General features: G+C 29.8%; 1 protein-coding gene across 2 annotated transcripts; it reads right to left on the reverse strand.

The window, feature by feature from the left end:
• Positions 1 to 397: 397 nt before the first annotated feature.
• Positions 398 to 5,204, reverse strand: LOC100167753 (protein-L-isoaspartate O-methyltransferase domain-containing protein 2). Of its 2 annotated transcripts, none has more exons than XM_008182527.3 (6): positions 5,090 to 5,204; positions 2,797 to 3,155; positions 2,563 to 2,697; positions 1,522 to 1,622; positions 1,307 to 1,454; positions 398 to 1,246 (listed from the first exon to the last, which is right to left on the reverse strand). In XM_008182527.3, exons 2-6 carry the CDS (start codon positions 3,110 to 3,112, stop codon positions 516 to 518), a joined length of 1,431 nt encoding a protein of 476 aa, XP_008180749.1. In that variant the 5' UTR covers positions 3,113 to 3,155; positions 5,090 to 5,204; the 3' UTR covers positions 398 to 515. The 2 variants fall into 2 exon arrangements, with proteins under 2 accessions (XP_008180749.1, XP_016658048.1); XM_016802559.2 differs by lacking the exon at positions 5,090 to 5,204 and adding an exon at positions 4,821 to 4,930.
• Positions 5,205 to 16,380: the final 11,176 nt, after the last annotated feature.

A 16,380-nucleotide genomic window follows, 5' to 3' on the forward strand; every position in this document is an offset into this window, starting at 1 on the left:
CACAAATCTAAAAATTTTTTAAACTACTTGAGTATTTCAGCTAAGAACATGTGTATAACACTACTACACTTATACACATGCTCTTAGCTGAAATACTCAAGTAATTTAAAATTTTTTTTTAGATTTGTGTAGGTACCTATCTATGTTTAACTTTAGTTTATAGTACTTATAAAAGCATACATAAAATATAACATATTTTCCAAAAAAAAAAAATGTATAAATTTCATTATCTTATTTTCCACGAAATGATGTAATAGTTCACAATTACAAAAAAAATCTAATAATTTGAAAATAGTTACCTACATATTAATAGTTATCACTATTTTTTATTTATTGTTTTGTAATTAAATTATTTTAATATTAGTTGAAAAATATGTGAATTAAATATTGAAATATGTTAACATATTGTGATTGTAATTAAATCATAAAACATTTTTTAGTGTTTGTGAAATTATTAAAATTGTTACTTATTCAAAAGTAGTTTTTGCAGGCTGTAACAAATTCAATTAATCATATTAATTGTAGTTGAGATACAGTTTGAGTACAGCTGGTACTGGTAATTGATTGATTTTGGCATTTAGAAGTTTACTCATCTCGTTTTCTTTCCGATTGCTCAGAAACAAGGGTTCTTTAACAGTAGCACTGACATTGTTTATTTTATCATCAACCAAATCTTCACTATTATCATCATCTTCCTCATAATCATCCTCGGATGACCCGGGTGGTGAAAAATTTAACATAGTCTCCCAAAACTCAAGATGAGTAGTTTGGTAATCGGGGGGATTAACGGCTCTAGAAGATGTATCGATTCTCTTTCTTTTTGTGTTATCTGGTTTTTTGAGCAATGTTTCATTTTGTTTAGAAGAACATCCTGCTTCTGATGCTTTTCTTTTTGTATCTGATGCAGTTTTTTTGAGTATACTTTTATCACACTGTTCACTTGTATTTTTTTCTTCAACATCAACACCACGGCCATTTTTATCGTCATCATTATCTTCTTTAGTGGTCTCATCCTCAGATGTTGAATCCAGATCTGATGTTTGATGGTCATAAATCATATCTACAACGCTCCGTAAACTCATCATTCCACTGCGAGTCTCATTTAACAATTTTTGATCAAAACTTATGTTTGGCTTACATTTAATGTGCATTTGCAAGTCAGGATGACTTTCAATTAAGCAATCTCGTATGGATGCACGAATGTTTGATCTGCATAACTCTTTTAAACTCAATGGTTGAACAGTAGCTGAAAAACGTACAAGAATTTAAAATTTATTTATTTTCAGTTTACAATATATTAACTTACGAAACTTTAAAACTTTCCTATTTTTTTCTGACATAACAAGAGGTGGTATCGATACTTGAAGGACTTCAATTGTTTTCCACGAGAGTTCACCTTCCCTCGTTACTTTCACAAGGGCCCCATTCGATGGCATAACCAATACACCACCAATCTAAAGACAGATAAGAAAAGTTTATTAAATTTTATCATTAAAGATTAACTTTAGAATGAAACAGTACTTTAATGAGATCCATCATAAATAAAGCTTGTGCTGGTGGTACTCCAGGTCCACAATAGACTCTATCATAATAACCCATTGGCAACAGTTCAAATGCATTACCTACATAAACAAAGACATTTTAATAATATTAATAATAATTTTAAGCTTCTATGGTACATAAATATTGACATATATTAAGTTAACTATAATTATACATGATATATTATTATACCTAATAATAATTAATATGTAATATAGGTTTTGTATTAGGGTATATTTTTGTCAAACATATGTTCAACCTATTATATGACTCATAGAAAAATAATGTTGGTATATTGACATTATTAGAACTAGGTATCTAAATAATAAGTAGGAATAGCATTGGTTGTAAGGTACCTTTTTCCTGATACATTTATTTTAAGCATACCATTGCTTACATTTAAACAATTATTGTTGTTTATAAATATAATTCTCAATTTCAATGTTACTAAATGGTATAAAAGATAAGTTCTATTCTTTATTGTGTATAATATGTAAAATAATATAATATTACATTTTTTAGTTAACCCGCAAATTATTCATTTTGAAATTATCAAAACTGTAGTCTGCTAGCTCAGATTGCTGATAAAATAGTTGTATTCAGTGATAAAGCTTGCTTTCCCAACTTGTTATATGCAGAACTAAGTTGCATTGTATCGTAGCATGGAGTAGTAGAATATAATATCAAAATACAGATTGAACAAAATATCCTTAATATAGTAACTGACGAATTCCATAAATGATCATTGAATTCAAAATTAACAAATTTTTTACACTGTTAAATGAAATGGAAGACCCTACAACTTCCTACTATTATACAATAGAACAACTTCCCAGGTTTTTTTAAATATATTTTAAGTTATTTTATAAAATAGATTTTGTAAAGTAAATGTAAAATAATATTATCTCCAAGAGAATTATAAGTTATAACCTATTTTTTTTTGATCAGACCTTTTTCACAGGGTTCTAATTATTTATGAGTACCTATTTATTTAGTTAATAACAATAAAGTATGTTATACCTTTGATGAATACTGGTTCACAAAATTCAAAATAATCAATTGCTGCACAATTTTCTTTAAATTCTTCCAACTTTTGATATGCAATATCTACCAAAGAACTATGAATTTCAATGCCGTGGTTAACTCCACTAATACCTATAAAAAAAATAAGGAAACATTTTGACAGTCAATTTAAACTTTAAAGAGTATAAATAGATTGTGAGTACAATGAATAAATATTGAAATAAAGCTTACCCAATAAAAGGCCGGCTAGAGTACTAAAATACCCTATTCCAGAACCAATGTTTAAAAACTTATGACCCTTGTGAAGATCCAAACATTCTAAAACAATAGCATAATGACTTGGTGAAAACAAATGAACATCTCCCGATTGCCAATCCGCATCTCTATAGGCATCTAGTTTACTATCATTGGTATAATATAATCCTCGGTCGACACTTCTAAGCACTTTTTCCACATTAATTGAGTGTATACACTGTCTCAAAATTAACATATCAACAAGCTGAACATTGCTGTTGTAGAGTCGATTTGTGCTTTCATATTGACCCATCTTTATTGATTGTTAAGCCACCAATATAATATATTGTAATCAACTGCAAACCAAAAAAAACAAATCCATGTTAACACTAAGAAGTGAAATTACAAAATTGATTGATATCAGAATTGTGCAAAATAAAGCAATTTATTATTTTCAATTTAGTTAGGTATTACAAGTCAATACAAATAAATTTGATATTTAAAAGCATAATAAATAATTAACATAGGTAGGTACACCCATAATAGGTTATACAATTATATTGTGCATATTATTATGTATATTGAAATTCGAAGATTTTCTGGCATGCAATACAATCTGAACTCATGGATAAAGACGGGGATAAAGAGATGTTGAATGTGTACGAGGTTGTAAGTACAACACCGATTTGACCATCGACAACAGGTACACTATACAGGGCCATGTTCACAATGCGATTAGACCAGTGTTTGGAAAGAATGTCATTCATATTTAGTGAACGATACATGAAAGTCATTTGTTTATTTTTCAAATAGAACATAAGCAAAGACGTCGTTTACATTATATTTAATGAATTTTAACGATTTTTAAATGTATTTACTATTTAATAAATATTGATTGATATTACTATTATAATATTATAATATAAGATAATACGGGTCACAAAAACAAAATACTTGAAATTCCAGTGGGCACGGCTAGACATAAAACAACAATACCTAATATTATGATTTCCGCGTATTTTGTATTAGTAGATATTTAAACGATAGGTACATAAAAATTAAATGAACGCATTCACATTTTCTAAAAACGTGAACTCGTTCATTGAAAAAAATGCGAATGCATGAATGAAGTAAATTGTTTAGTGACCGTTCCGAACACCGGACTAGACCACCGCATAGGTAGACCATCGCCAACAAAATATATTCGATTCCTAAATATTTTTACAATTTATTAAGGTGCGTTTACATTAGAGCTCGAACACGAACGAACTCAAGCGAATGCTACCGAACGATCCACATACGCGTGCGCACAGGGGGGGCCGGGTGGGCCGTGGCCCACCCTGCGAGACGTACCGAAATTTGTATACACAGTAATACATGATTTAAGATCACAATTTTTGATTTTTTTTAAATCACAGAACATTAATTAAGTAGGTGAAAAATAACATTGATAATCAATGATAATAAATTAAATGTCTTTAAAAATAAAATTTATAACATATTACCATTACAAATTGCGAAATTGTATTTATTTAAAATTTAAAATCGTGTTGACAATTAAAATATTTCTTTTTTAATTAAAAAAAAATATGTATCTGTTTTTTATCATATGAATGATTTGTGCCTTAAATAGTGGGTGATTACGACTTACGAGTAGGTAAATTAAAGTATAATTGTTTCTTTCATCAGTGTTCAGGTTTCTTAATCTTTATTGACTTGGCCCACCCTGCCACAAATGTCTGCGCACGCCTATGACGATCCAATGTAAACGATGCGGCCGAACGCGAACGAACGCATTCGCCCCAAGAGCGGTACGATCAAAGAAACTCTCCGTTCAGTTTAAACGGCATTCGGCCCGTATCGGATACCGTCACTTCATTTTTGTGGAAGCGAAGCCAGTCGAACACGAACGAGCCAACAATGTAAACGGACGCGGCCGAATGTTTAGCGAATATGCGTTCGCATTCGTTCGGTAGCATTCGCTTGCGTGCGTTCGAGTTAGGGCTCTAATGTAAACGCACCTTTACCCATACGTAGGTGCGGTACCCGTCGCCCGTGTTCGTCGACGTCTTAAAATCACGCAAAAAAACGAAACACAAACGAAACGATAACAATTACCTACGCGACAACACGAAATCACAACAATGCCGGGACAAGACGTAATCAATATTATTTCCCCGTTAACTATTTACCGAATCAGTAATCGCGATATCATATTATTATATTTTAATGGGTGCCTGGTGAGGTTATTCTATTCTGTGGTAATACTACGTAATATTTTTGTACTTACCTAAACTGCGATGGCGACGTCTGTACGACGGTGTAGCGCTGTCGTCGGGCGAGCGTAGCTTGTGAACTAGTCCAGGACAACAGGTAGACTCGACGAGCCGACTCTTTCATACGAACTAATCGATTGTCGAGTCGAATCAGTGTTTCAAGACTCGGCGACTCAGTTTGACAACCTAAGTCGGTTGGTTCAAAACACGGTTTGAGTTGTCGATTTGCCAGGATTCGTGGAGCAAGTGACGGTTGATTACCGATCTCGCAAGTTGGGAGTAGTTGCCCGTACCCGCTGGACTGTGACCATTCGTTAGTCCCTACCACCTGCACTCTATTCAGAATTCCCACTCGCTTTACGAGAACTCGTCTTGTGCGCGCATGTCTGTTGTCACCGTAGTGTTGGCGCTGATGTTTGCTGTGCCGCCGCCGCCGCCGCCGACGTGCCGCGGGGCGTGTATACGTAGTGAACAATAATATCGCACCGTTTTCACGAAGAATTGTATACGACTTAGGCACCGAGTTTGGTGCAGAACAATAGGGTAAAAGTACAAGAGAAGAGAGTAGAGACACGGCAAAGATAAAAATATATATATTACAACATAACAGGTAATAATTGTTACGATCTTGTTATTATGATCGTCGTGTATGCACGGCGGCGGCTGTCGATAGCGACCGGTGACGGACCGGCAGCCGACAGATCCCCTGGCGAGTGTCGGCTACTGCGCTGTGATTGGTCGCTAGTCGTCGGAATCTACCGTCACTCACTGCACCTCCGTGTTGGGGGGGGAGGGAGAGGAGTTAAATTCGGTGCGTTGATGATCGTTAGTCGAACATTATAAATATTATAATATTATTACTATCGTATAACACAAATTCTTAAATTTTGAATATAAACTTCCGGCCCGGCCCGGCGGCTCGGTTGCGTGCTCGAAAGTGGCAATTCTTAAAGGAGCACACGACACAAAAAAAAAATTATTTAAATTATTTTTAAATGTTAAATTATTGTAACTATGGCTTTATGAAATGATTTGATGAAAATCCGATGTAAAAAAAATTATTACTTTAAGAGATATTAAGAAATGTAAAATAGCCGCGTGACGTCATTGGGCCCTACTCATCGTAATTTGCTTATCTTATACGCGTAAAAGTTCCTCGCTTCTCACAACGATTTACCCTCCTAAACATTTTATTTTTGAAATTTAATTTACGTATAAATGTGTGGTTTTATGTGTTTAAGACGACGCAAGAATCAGAATTTATATATGACGTTTAGTTTTTTTTTAATATTAAAAATGTCTCTTTTAAGATTTTTAAAATATTATATTAAAATTAATATTGGATGTTAAAAAAATATTCCTAATACTGTACTCGGAATACTACCAAAGTCTGGTTTCCTACGACTCGTAACTAACGTGATAACAGCCAATTAATTCAGAAAATTATAACCAGTTAATTATCTCTTAGTAATCAGAAATCACATTTTTATTTTTTAATCTATGAAAATAAAAAAAGGTGAGCTAGTGGCCTAGTAGGTGTCGCTCTGCTGTACAGTAGGTTATGTGTGTTATGTTATGTTATGTATTATTACAAGTGGGTCATTGTCAGTGGTGGGCTGAACTTCAATTTTAAATGACGCATTTTCATAATTATGTACTTATAACAAAGTTATGATGTTAATAAAATGTAATCAAAAGAGCCAAGAGGTCAGGCTTTAGCATGTAATTCTGCGCCACAGTCACGGGGTGGCACCACCCCGTTTGAAAAGTTGACGCAACTGCGTCAAAATTGACCACTTTGGCTCGCCACTGGTCATTGTAATGGATGGTGTTAAATTTGAATTCAATGATTTAATATCATTGTATAAGAAAAACGATTCTGAGCGAAGACAGTCGGTCAGCCTATGACATTACTTACCATATTTGATGATATCATTGTGAATAAAGTAATTTATATAAAAGCTATTTACGTGGAACCATGTTTTAAATTTTCAATCCTTAGATATAAAAGTTGAACATTTTATAAATATTTAACTACAAAAATATTTGATACATTTTGTCAAAATTCGAACTTCAAATGCTTATGAAAAAAATTTGTTCCTACGTATTTTTAATATTTTTAACTACAGGCTATTGTAAAAATATGCCAGGAGCCTTGTATTAAATTTTCACGTTTAACATGTTTTGACAATGTCCGTATACAGCTCAAAAAGAGTCAAAATATTTTGAAAATTGTATAGAAAATAAAAATGTAACATTCCGTGAAATTGACATATACCTACAGTTATTCGTTTTTGAAATACAACAAAATAACAAAATCGCTACATACAATCTTGTAAAAATATGAACTTCAAACCGCTCATAAAAATTTAATTTGAATTGCTTGTAGACATTTTTTTTTGCTAAAGGTAGGCAACAAACTTATGAAGAATCAGGTATTACATTTTCAAATCTTCTATTTATATAGAAAAACTTTTATGAATTTCTAACTCAATATAATTTGCACATTTTCGAGAATTTTATGTATTTTGTCAATATTTAACTTTAAAAAAAATTGTGACTATGGATTTTTAATATTTTTCATATGTCTTTGAAACAATGTATTAGGAGCCTTCTATTAAGTTTTCAGGATTTTTTACCCACCAAATTAAGAACTAAATAAGAACAAAATAATAAATTACATTTTTAAAAATTATGGAATAGGAATAAACTACTTATTTAATCAATATTATACTATATTACAGTGGCAACTTTGCCATTTTTATATACTTATATAGATTATGTATAGATAGGAAAATAGATAAGAATATCATTTGTTCAAACTTTGAAGATATTAGCCTTCTTCTTACCGTGTTAGTAAAAATATTAATTTACTTACATAGATTAAAATAGTTTAAATTAGATTAAAATTATATAAATGCATATGTCATATAAACATATTGGCTTATTCACATTAAAACAGTTGTGGTGTTTTGTAGACTTTTTAATTTATCATTCACAATATGATGCTAATTAATTATAGTACCTACTTGTCGGGTACTGCCGGTACTGGTGTCTGGTATAATAATAATTAATAAATACAATTTATTTTAATTTTCAAATAATCATTATTTGTTTTATTTCTCAACATTTTTTTTCATGTTTAGTCAAATATTGCTACTTATATCTCATAATTTGGTTGAACTTTATCCACAACAAGATGAAGAACATACATGTGTTGTGTATAGAATTGCTCAAAGGACACAATATGTGCTTTTGCCTTGCGGGCACAGGGTCTTATGTATAAATTTCTTAGCACAATTACAAGCATTACGATGCCTAGTTTGTAATGAGGACTTTAACCTTGCTTTAAGAATCTGGTAAAATTATTGTATAAGTAATATATATATAGGTATACATAAATGTATGTAAGTAAAGAATAAAGCCTAAAGAAAGTACCAATCTTAATTGAATACATTTATTTTAAGAAGATGTCAGCGCATTATTTGTTTTCTCTCTCTAGCACACGCGCAACATAGACAAAACGCATTTACGCAAAATTATTTTTTAAATGTTTTTAAGTAATCTTAGAGTAACATCATTCAGTACAAAAAAGATAGAGAATAATATTTTTGAGGGAATGACATCGATTTATCTAAATATTGTCTCAAAACAATTTAAACATAATTTAAATGTTTTTGCTTATTTTGAAAGTCGAATACAAAGTCAAATAACAATAAATTAATATAAAATCGATATGTCATTCCCTCAAAAATATTAATCTCTAACTTTTTTGTAATGGGGTATTTTACTCTAAGACTACTTAAAAACATAGAAAAAATGATTCTGCGTTAATGCGTTCTGTCTATGTTGCACGTGGTATATATAGAGAGAAAAAATATTGCGCTAACATCCTCTTAAACACTTAAGACTATAAATGGTTGCTATATTGGTTATATATATAAAAAATAATAGTGTATTATATATTGGTTGCTATTGGTTAATCGGGCGTGTTTGTTGATTAGTATTATTATTTTTATCAATATAAATGTCTGAGAATCGTCTATTATCTAAGTTTGTAGGTATGCTGTACTATAAGTAATTCCGGAGTTATGGCCTCTTAAGTGTACAATATTAATCACACAGTAGTGTATCGTTGACACGTAGCAACATACACTATCTATCAAGGCTGGGCATTAACGAGTTAAAAATTAAAATTAAGTTAAAACGTTAAGTTAATTTTAATTAAGTTAATTAACTCGTTACTTTTTTTTCAAATTAACTTTTAACTTAATAAGTTACTTTTTTTCAAGATTAACGTGTTAACTTCAAGTTAATTTTATTTCACAAATATCTAAATTAAGTTAATTTTCGTCCGAAGAATAATTCAAATTTTTGAATGTGTTTTTACTTTGATGTATCATTTTAAATTTCCCCAGTAATTTTCTTGGACGTAAAGAAAAACGGAACTTTTCTCCTTTACGGGACACCCCTTTTTTTGGGGGGACTTAGTCATTTTTTGGGTAAAAAAAATGTTGGTGAAATCAGAATTTGGCTTCAAATTTCAAAAATTGAAGTTTTAACTTTATATCATAACCTTTAAATACCTATAATTCTTGATTTCTCGCTACGCTCGCTCGGACATTAAAATCGAAAATTCAAAATATCCCCCTATAATTTGCTGTGTAAACTGGGGTGTAAACTACCACTGGGCCCGCTTGGAGACGCAACATTTATAAGTTATTAAAAGTATTATATACTAACTTTGAAGTGTCATAACTTCGAAACTAAGCCTGAACCCCAAATTCTGACTTGACCATCGTCTTCAGCGTACTTAACTACATAAGTTTCAAAAAAAAAAAATGCAAAAAAAAAGGTGTCCCGTAAAGTAGAAATATACCAGAAAAACTATCTAACAAACCATATTATGTGTCTGGAATTTTTATTTTTGCAAATTAGCAAATTTTAACTTAACACTAAGTTAAGTTACTTTTTTTTTAAATTTAACTTTTAACTTAACGAGTTAACGAAAAAAATACGAGTAACTTTTAACTTAACTTAACTTAATTATTTTAAAATAACTTAACTTAACGAGTTAAAAAAAATCATTAACTTGCCCAGCCTTGCTATCTATGTGGTTATTTTTGATTATTTGTTTCCGTGGCACGATTAGTCATTAAAAAATTAATGAAAAACGTTATCGAAGCCAGCATTTTAAATGGCAAGTTCAGAGGTGAAAATATATTAATACCACGAATCCCTATTATACCTACATATGTGTCAATTCAATTTAAACGTATTCAATTTCCTATTAGATTGGCATTTGCAATGACTATCAATAAGTCCCAAGGCCAAACGATGTTTGTTTGTGGATTAGATTTGAGCACACCATGTTTTTCACACGGACAATTATTATACGTGGCATGCTCTGGAGTGGGTAACCGGTATACCATCCAGTTTGTTTGTGTTAGCTAAAGATGGGCTAACAAAAAATATTGTTCACGCTATAGCATTAAGAAATTGATATTGTTTGTTAATGTTACTGTCGTAATTAATTAATGATATATATAATTTTGAGAAATAAATTATAATAAATTAAAAAATTAATGTTTGGTGTTTTGTTATTTGTTAATTGGCTACCATGATTACTTGGCTCTATTTATATATATATATATATATATAAATGAATGTTTGTGGGTAGATTAGACCACTGGGAAGAAGATAGGCTAATTTAAAAAGGGTTAAATTTGGTTATTTTTACTCTTCGGATTTTGGTATGGTTAGGTTAGGTTTTTGTATTAATTGATTATATTAAGCCATCGTAGGTGGAAATGTGGAATTAAGTAAAAACGACAAACTTGGTATAACTTTGATATTTTAGAGTTAAATCATACACTTAACTTTTCTCAAGTTTGGGTAGGTATAGTGCACGTGCACTTGTGCACGTATACACGAGCTACCACTAATAACGATGGTCGTATAGTTATGTAATTATAACGTACATTATATTATTATAGTGGTCGTGTAAAATCCATTAAAAAACTCAACGATGCGTCCATCCATCGTTATCGTAAGACAGTCTGGTAAACACATTTAAGGCGTCGCCGTCGTCCTCGAATTCCAAAAACGCCATTAACATTGTGTCGCCGTTTGTGTACTTAAAAAACATGCACAATCACATTTATATGATGTTATATTCGGCTGGCGTCAGATTGTTTCACCGATAATACATTCCTAACATTCCTCGGCACCATTATTAGTTATTACCTTTTGTACCGATCACGGTTAATCGCACCAAGGTCAAAAATATTTGAAGAAGTTTTACCCACTCCCCCCAGCCACCGATGAACTGGACGTTTGCCGCCCAAACAAGGAAATTCCCCCCCGGAAAAAAAATTAATAGTATGTAAAAATATAAAACAATTAAATGCAAATCAATTATAGTTAAATTAATTGATAAAATTAGAACTCGAACGTCATAATAATACTAATAAAAAAATCTCTATCTAATAAAAATATTTAAAAACTATCACAAAACGTTTTTAATATAATATTATCGTCATTAGATATTTAGATAGGTAGGTACCTAAATTATTACGGAAATGTTGTGTGATTCTGTTCTATAATTATTCAACATAATAATATTATAATAGCTGCACTTTAGTCACTCATCTAGTCATCTGTAGAGTTTTAATAAATAGCCTTATTATATTTACATCAATACATTTCAAGTTTCCAATAACGTTTAACATGTTCTCCTTTTTTTGGAGTTTGTACATTTCATTGGAATTTGAACTATGTATTTTGTGGTACGGATAAATTAATGAATTTCGAACTATTTATTTTATTTAAGTCGCCTCTTTTCAAATTATTATTATTTATTATTAATAGGACTGGGATTTATGCGTGTAATAAAAAACCAAAAATATGTACATATATATGTAATTAAAATTGCCAAAATATGTAGTATAAAATAAAAAAAAAAGGTGGGTAAGTGATGTCGCTCTGCTGTACAGTAGGTTAGAAGTGGGTCATTGTATAATGGACAGTATTAAATTTGAATTCAATGATATAATATCACTGTATAAGAAAAACGATTCTGAGCGGAGACGGTATGTCAGTCTAGGTATAAGACATAATATTATATTATAGTCTATAGTAAAAATTTGAATTTCAAACGACCATAAAAATTTAATTTGACTTTCTTATAGATATTTTTTGTTTGATAAAGGTAGATAATCTTATAAGGAATCTTGTATTACATTTTAAAATCTTAGATTTAAAAAGAAAAATTTTTACGAATTCTTAACTCAAAATAATTTGCTAATTTTCGTGATTTTTCCATATTTTGTCAATTTTTGAACTTTAAATGCTTATAAAAAAAAACTGTGACTAAGGATTTTTAATATTTTTCATCTGCCTTTGAAACAATATACTTGGAGCCTTCTATTAAATTTCCAAGCTTTTTTAATCAACAAATAAAATTTAATTGATATATTTAGAAAAAAAACTAAAAAAAAATGGAAAATGAAAATGTCCGTAAACAGCTCAAAACAAATCAAAATATTTTGAAAAATTTATCATGTATAGAAAATGGAAATAAAACAACCAGTGAAAATGTCATGTATTTACAGTCATTCGTTTTAAAGTTACACCAAAAACCAAAATCAATTTTGTGAAAATAGATTTTGCGTAAAAATTCCCGTTTTTCCTTAATTTTTCTTTTGTTTTTCACGGCGCTTTTGAAAACTACTGGGAAATTTAAATTTTGACTTCCCCAATGCACCAACGATATTCACTTTCTGATCGAACAAGATACTGAAGTTAAAAATCGTAGCATTATACTTACTACTTATCGTGTACACAAACACAAAAATAAAATAATTAAAAAAAAAACACACATCATTGTAAAGTAAAATCAATACATTTATCTTTCCACTCAGAATCTAAAATATAATAATTTGTGGTAAAAAAATAAAAATATGCAATAATAAAAAAAAATATGTTATTAAATTGAAATACAATTGATGTTTAATTAATTTAAAGTGAAACAATGACAAACCATATATTGTTTTAAATTTTCAAAATTAAATGTACGTCGATTTGGCCTTAACACCGACTTATATATAAGTAGGTATATCTACTAAAGGAATGTTCATCAAGATGTTATCGGTGCATAGGTACTTCATAGCTGTAATTTCACTAGATGAAAGATTGAGGTTCATCGTGTCTTCATCCGCAATACCACAAATAATGTTTCCTATACATTTAATGATCTTCAGTCCCGAATTTTTGTTTAACACGACGTTCATTTTGTTCTAGTTTAAAAATTCAGCTGTTGGGCCCTTTGATTCATTAATTTTTAATGAATTTAAAAAAAAAAAACGTACAAATAAAATGTATGAATGTACATTCATGAATTAGGCACATGCTGCGTGTTTGATGTACCCAGGGTCTGATTTAGGCATTTTGTGGCCTTAGGCAAAATAAAAAAGTGGCCCCTTGTCAACAGTAGCGTTTATAGCCCTCCCCCCCCCCACACACAAACGAGTTGTATAAAACAAAATATTAATTTATATTAATTTAGTATTTACCTACTTATACATTTATTATATCTACTGGCTACAGATTTCTTGTACCTATTATTTATTAATTAATAATTATTATGTTACGGGCAAAGTAGACTTTCGGGCAATGTTTACATTACCCGGGCATTATGATAATGTTCGATTATGACGGGCAATGTAGGCAAAAGTATACATTGCCCGGACTGTATTGTATTGCCCAGTAAAGCTTGGGCAATATGAACCAAAATTTTTCATTTTATAATTTATTATAAACCTTTCTAATCTTATCAATCTTGTTAATTACCTTTTAGTTGAATATTATTACCTATTACTATTTATTTTTTTAATTACCATTACATTTTTGATCACAATTACATTGAACAATAATACATAAATAATATCATGACTTTGTTTTTACAAGTATTATTAGAATGACATTTTGAATTGCATTTTTTCCCTGATGCCTTACTTTTACATTTTTTGTTTAAACATTGTTGAGTACAATTACATCTATCATAACCCTATCCTCCTAAATTTGAATATTTCCTCACTGCTTCTCTCAGTGTAATAGTTAGATCAGGCACCTCTTCTACAGTAACAATTTTTCTTTATACGTAATAAACTGGTTACGACTATATGTGTGTTCAAACTTTCCTTCGGTGGTTCCTATCTTATAGTTATCGTTATGAACTATAATAATAAATTAAAATATTAAAATTATATGTAAGCCCGATTAACCGATAAGCCGATAATATTGTAGATATAAAGATAATCTTGAAACGACGATAATCGACAAGATAAATAGATAATATTAAGAGTTTCATATATTGGTTCCTGGTGACTCATACTAGTATTTGAAGTACTAAGTACTACTAACTGACAATGGTTTTATAATATTATACTATTAGTTCTATACTCTCATACCTATTACTATACCTCAAACCTGTCCTCACTATATTTCTTCTTAACTGCTTAACACAATAAAAAAAAAAAATTCACTTTGCAAATATTAAGTTAATAGCTCAAGTTACAATGTCCAATTTACTATGGGCAAAGTGTACTTGGACGATCAAAGTGTAACCCTACCCGGCCAAAATAGTATTTTAATATATTCCACAAAAACATTGGGCAAAGTGTACGTAGACCGGGCAATGTAAACATTGTGCGAAAGTACTTTGCCCGTAACATATACATATTTATAATTGATATTGAAAACAAAATTAAACATTTCTTTTTTTAATATCATTTATTAACTGTAATAGACTATACATTTTTATATTTATAATAGAAATAATTAATGAGCTATTTATAATATTACTTTTCTTGCTTTTTTTCAAAGCAAATTCATTTATTAATTTATTATGTCATCAAAGTTTGAAGAAGACGTAAGATCGCTTTCTATTGATAGTAAACCTAAGTTATCAATTCTTTCTTATTAAAAATAGACTTTTATTTATTTTCATTTACATTTTAGTATGCTAAGGCGATCAATCACTTAATTTTTTTTGAAATATTATATGTTTCTTATATTTATTTTATACGATGAAAGGCGTAGGTACGAAGTACCTACTCTAAAAAATAAAAAATACTCTTAATAAAAATCCGAGGCTCTCTAACAATGGAGGCCCTATCCTGCCTTATGGTAAATATGGCCCTGGATGTACCTACTTACCTAATTTCATAATTTGATAATAATATACTTATTTTAAATCCACCAGCGTTTGATAAAATAAAATTTTAACTCTGAAATTGAATTTGCATAAACATAAAATAAACGGCTTCAATTATTGGGTACCTATATTCAATACTCGAAATTTCATAATTTTTTATTAAATTAAATTTAGGTTTTCAGATTGAATATGAACTTAATTCATATACAATTGTTATAAAATATATATTTCACAATGTATGGTATGTCCAAGGTCCAACATATTATATACCTACTATAAATGTATTGTTTACAAATGCATAAAATTTATATAATATTTGTTTTTCGATGAATTAAAAATATGTTATTATGTGTTGATAACTAGCTAGTTTCATAATATATTTTTTTTATTTTTAAAGTTGCTACTCGAAAATATTTGTTTGCATAGGTATTTATAAAATACTCGAAAAAACATTTTTTGTCCATTCTTATTTTAGACTCTGAGTGAAACGATGAATGTATTGATTTTACAATGATGTGTGTTTTTTTATATTTTTATTTTTGTGTCTGTCATCACGATTTGGGGCAGTAAAACTGATTCGATTTTCTTTAACAGTATCTTGTTTGTTGGGAAAGTGAATCTTCTAGTTGATGCATTCAGGAGGTCAACATTTGAAATTTACAATATTTTTCAAAAGCGCCGTGAAAAACAAAAGAAACATTAAAGAATAACGGGAGTTTTTACGCAAAATCTGTTTTCGAGAAAATTGATTTTGGTTTTTGGTGTAACTTTAAAACGAATGACTGTAAATACATAACATTTTCACTGGTTGTTTATATTTCCATTTTCTATACATGATAAATTTTTCAAAATATTTTGATTTGTTTTGAGCTGTTTACGGACATTTTCATTTTCCATCTTTTTTTAGTTTTTTTTCTAAAAATATCAATTAAATTTTATTTGTTGATTAAAAAAGCTTGAAAATTTAATAGAAGGCTCCAAGTATATTGTTTCAAAGGCAGATGAAAAATATTAAAAATCCTTAGTCACAGTTTTTTTTTATAAGCATTTAAAGTTCAAAAATTGACAAAATATGGAAAAATCACGGAA

Source organism: Acyrthosiphon pisum, chromosome X (genome assembly GCF_005508785.2).
Source record: "Acyrthosiphon pisum isolate AL4f chromosome X, pea_aphid_22Mar2018_4r6ur, whole genome shotgun sequence".
NCBI classification, from domain to species: Eukaryota; Metazoa; Arthropoda; class Insecta; order Hemiptera; family Aphididae; genus Acyrthosiphon; species Acyrthosiphon pisum.

Excerpts from the sequence above, each read along its gene's own strand:
- LOC100167753 (XM_008182527.3), bottom strand. The coding sequence starts at position 3,112 with ATGGGTCAATATGAAAGCACAAATCGACTCTACAACAGCAATGTTCAG. Across the intron at positions 1,623-2,562 it reads TGAACCAGTATTCATCAAAG|GTAATGCATTTGAACTGTTG; the intron begins GTATAACATACT and ends TTGTTTATGTAG. Across the intron at positions 1,455-1,521 it reads TTATGATGGATCTCATTAAA|ATTGGTGGTGTATTGGTTAT; the intron begins GTACTGTTTCAT and ends ATCTGTCTTTAG.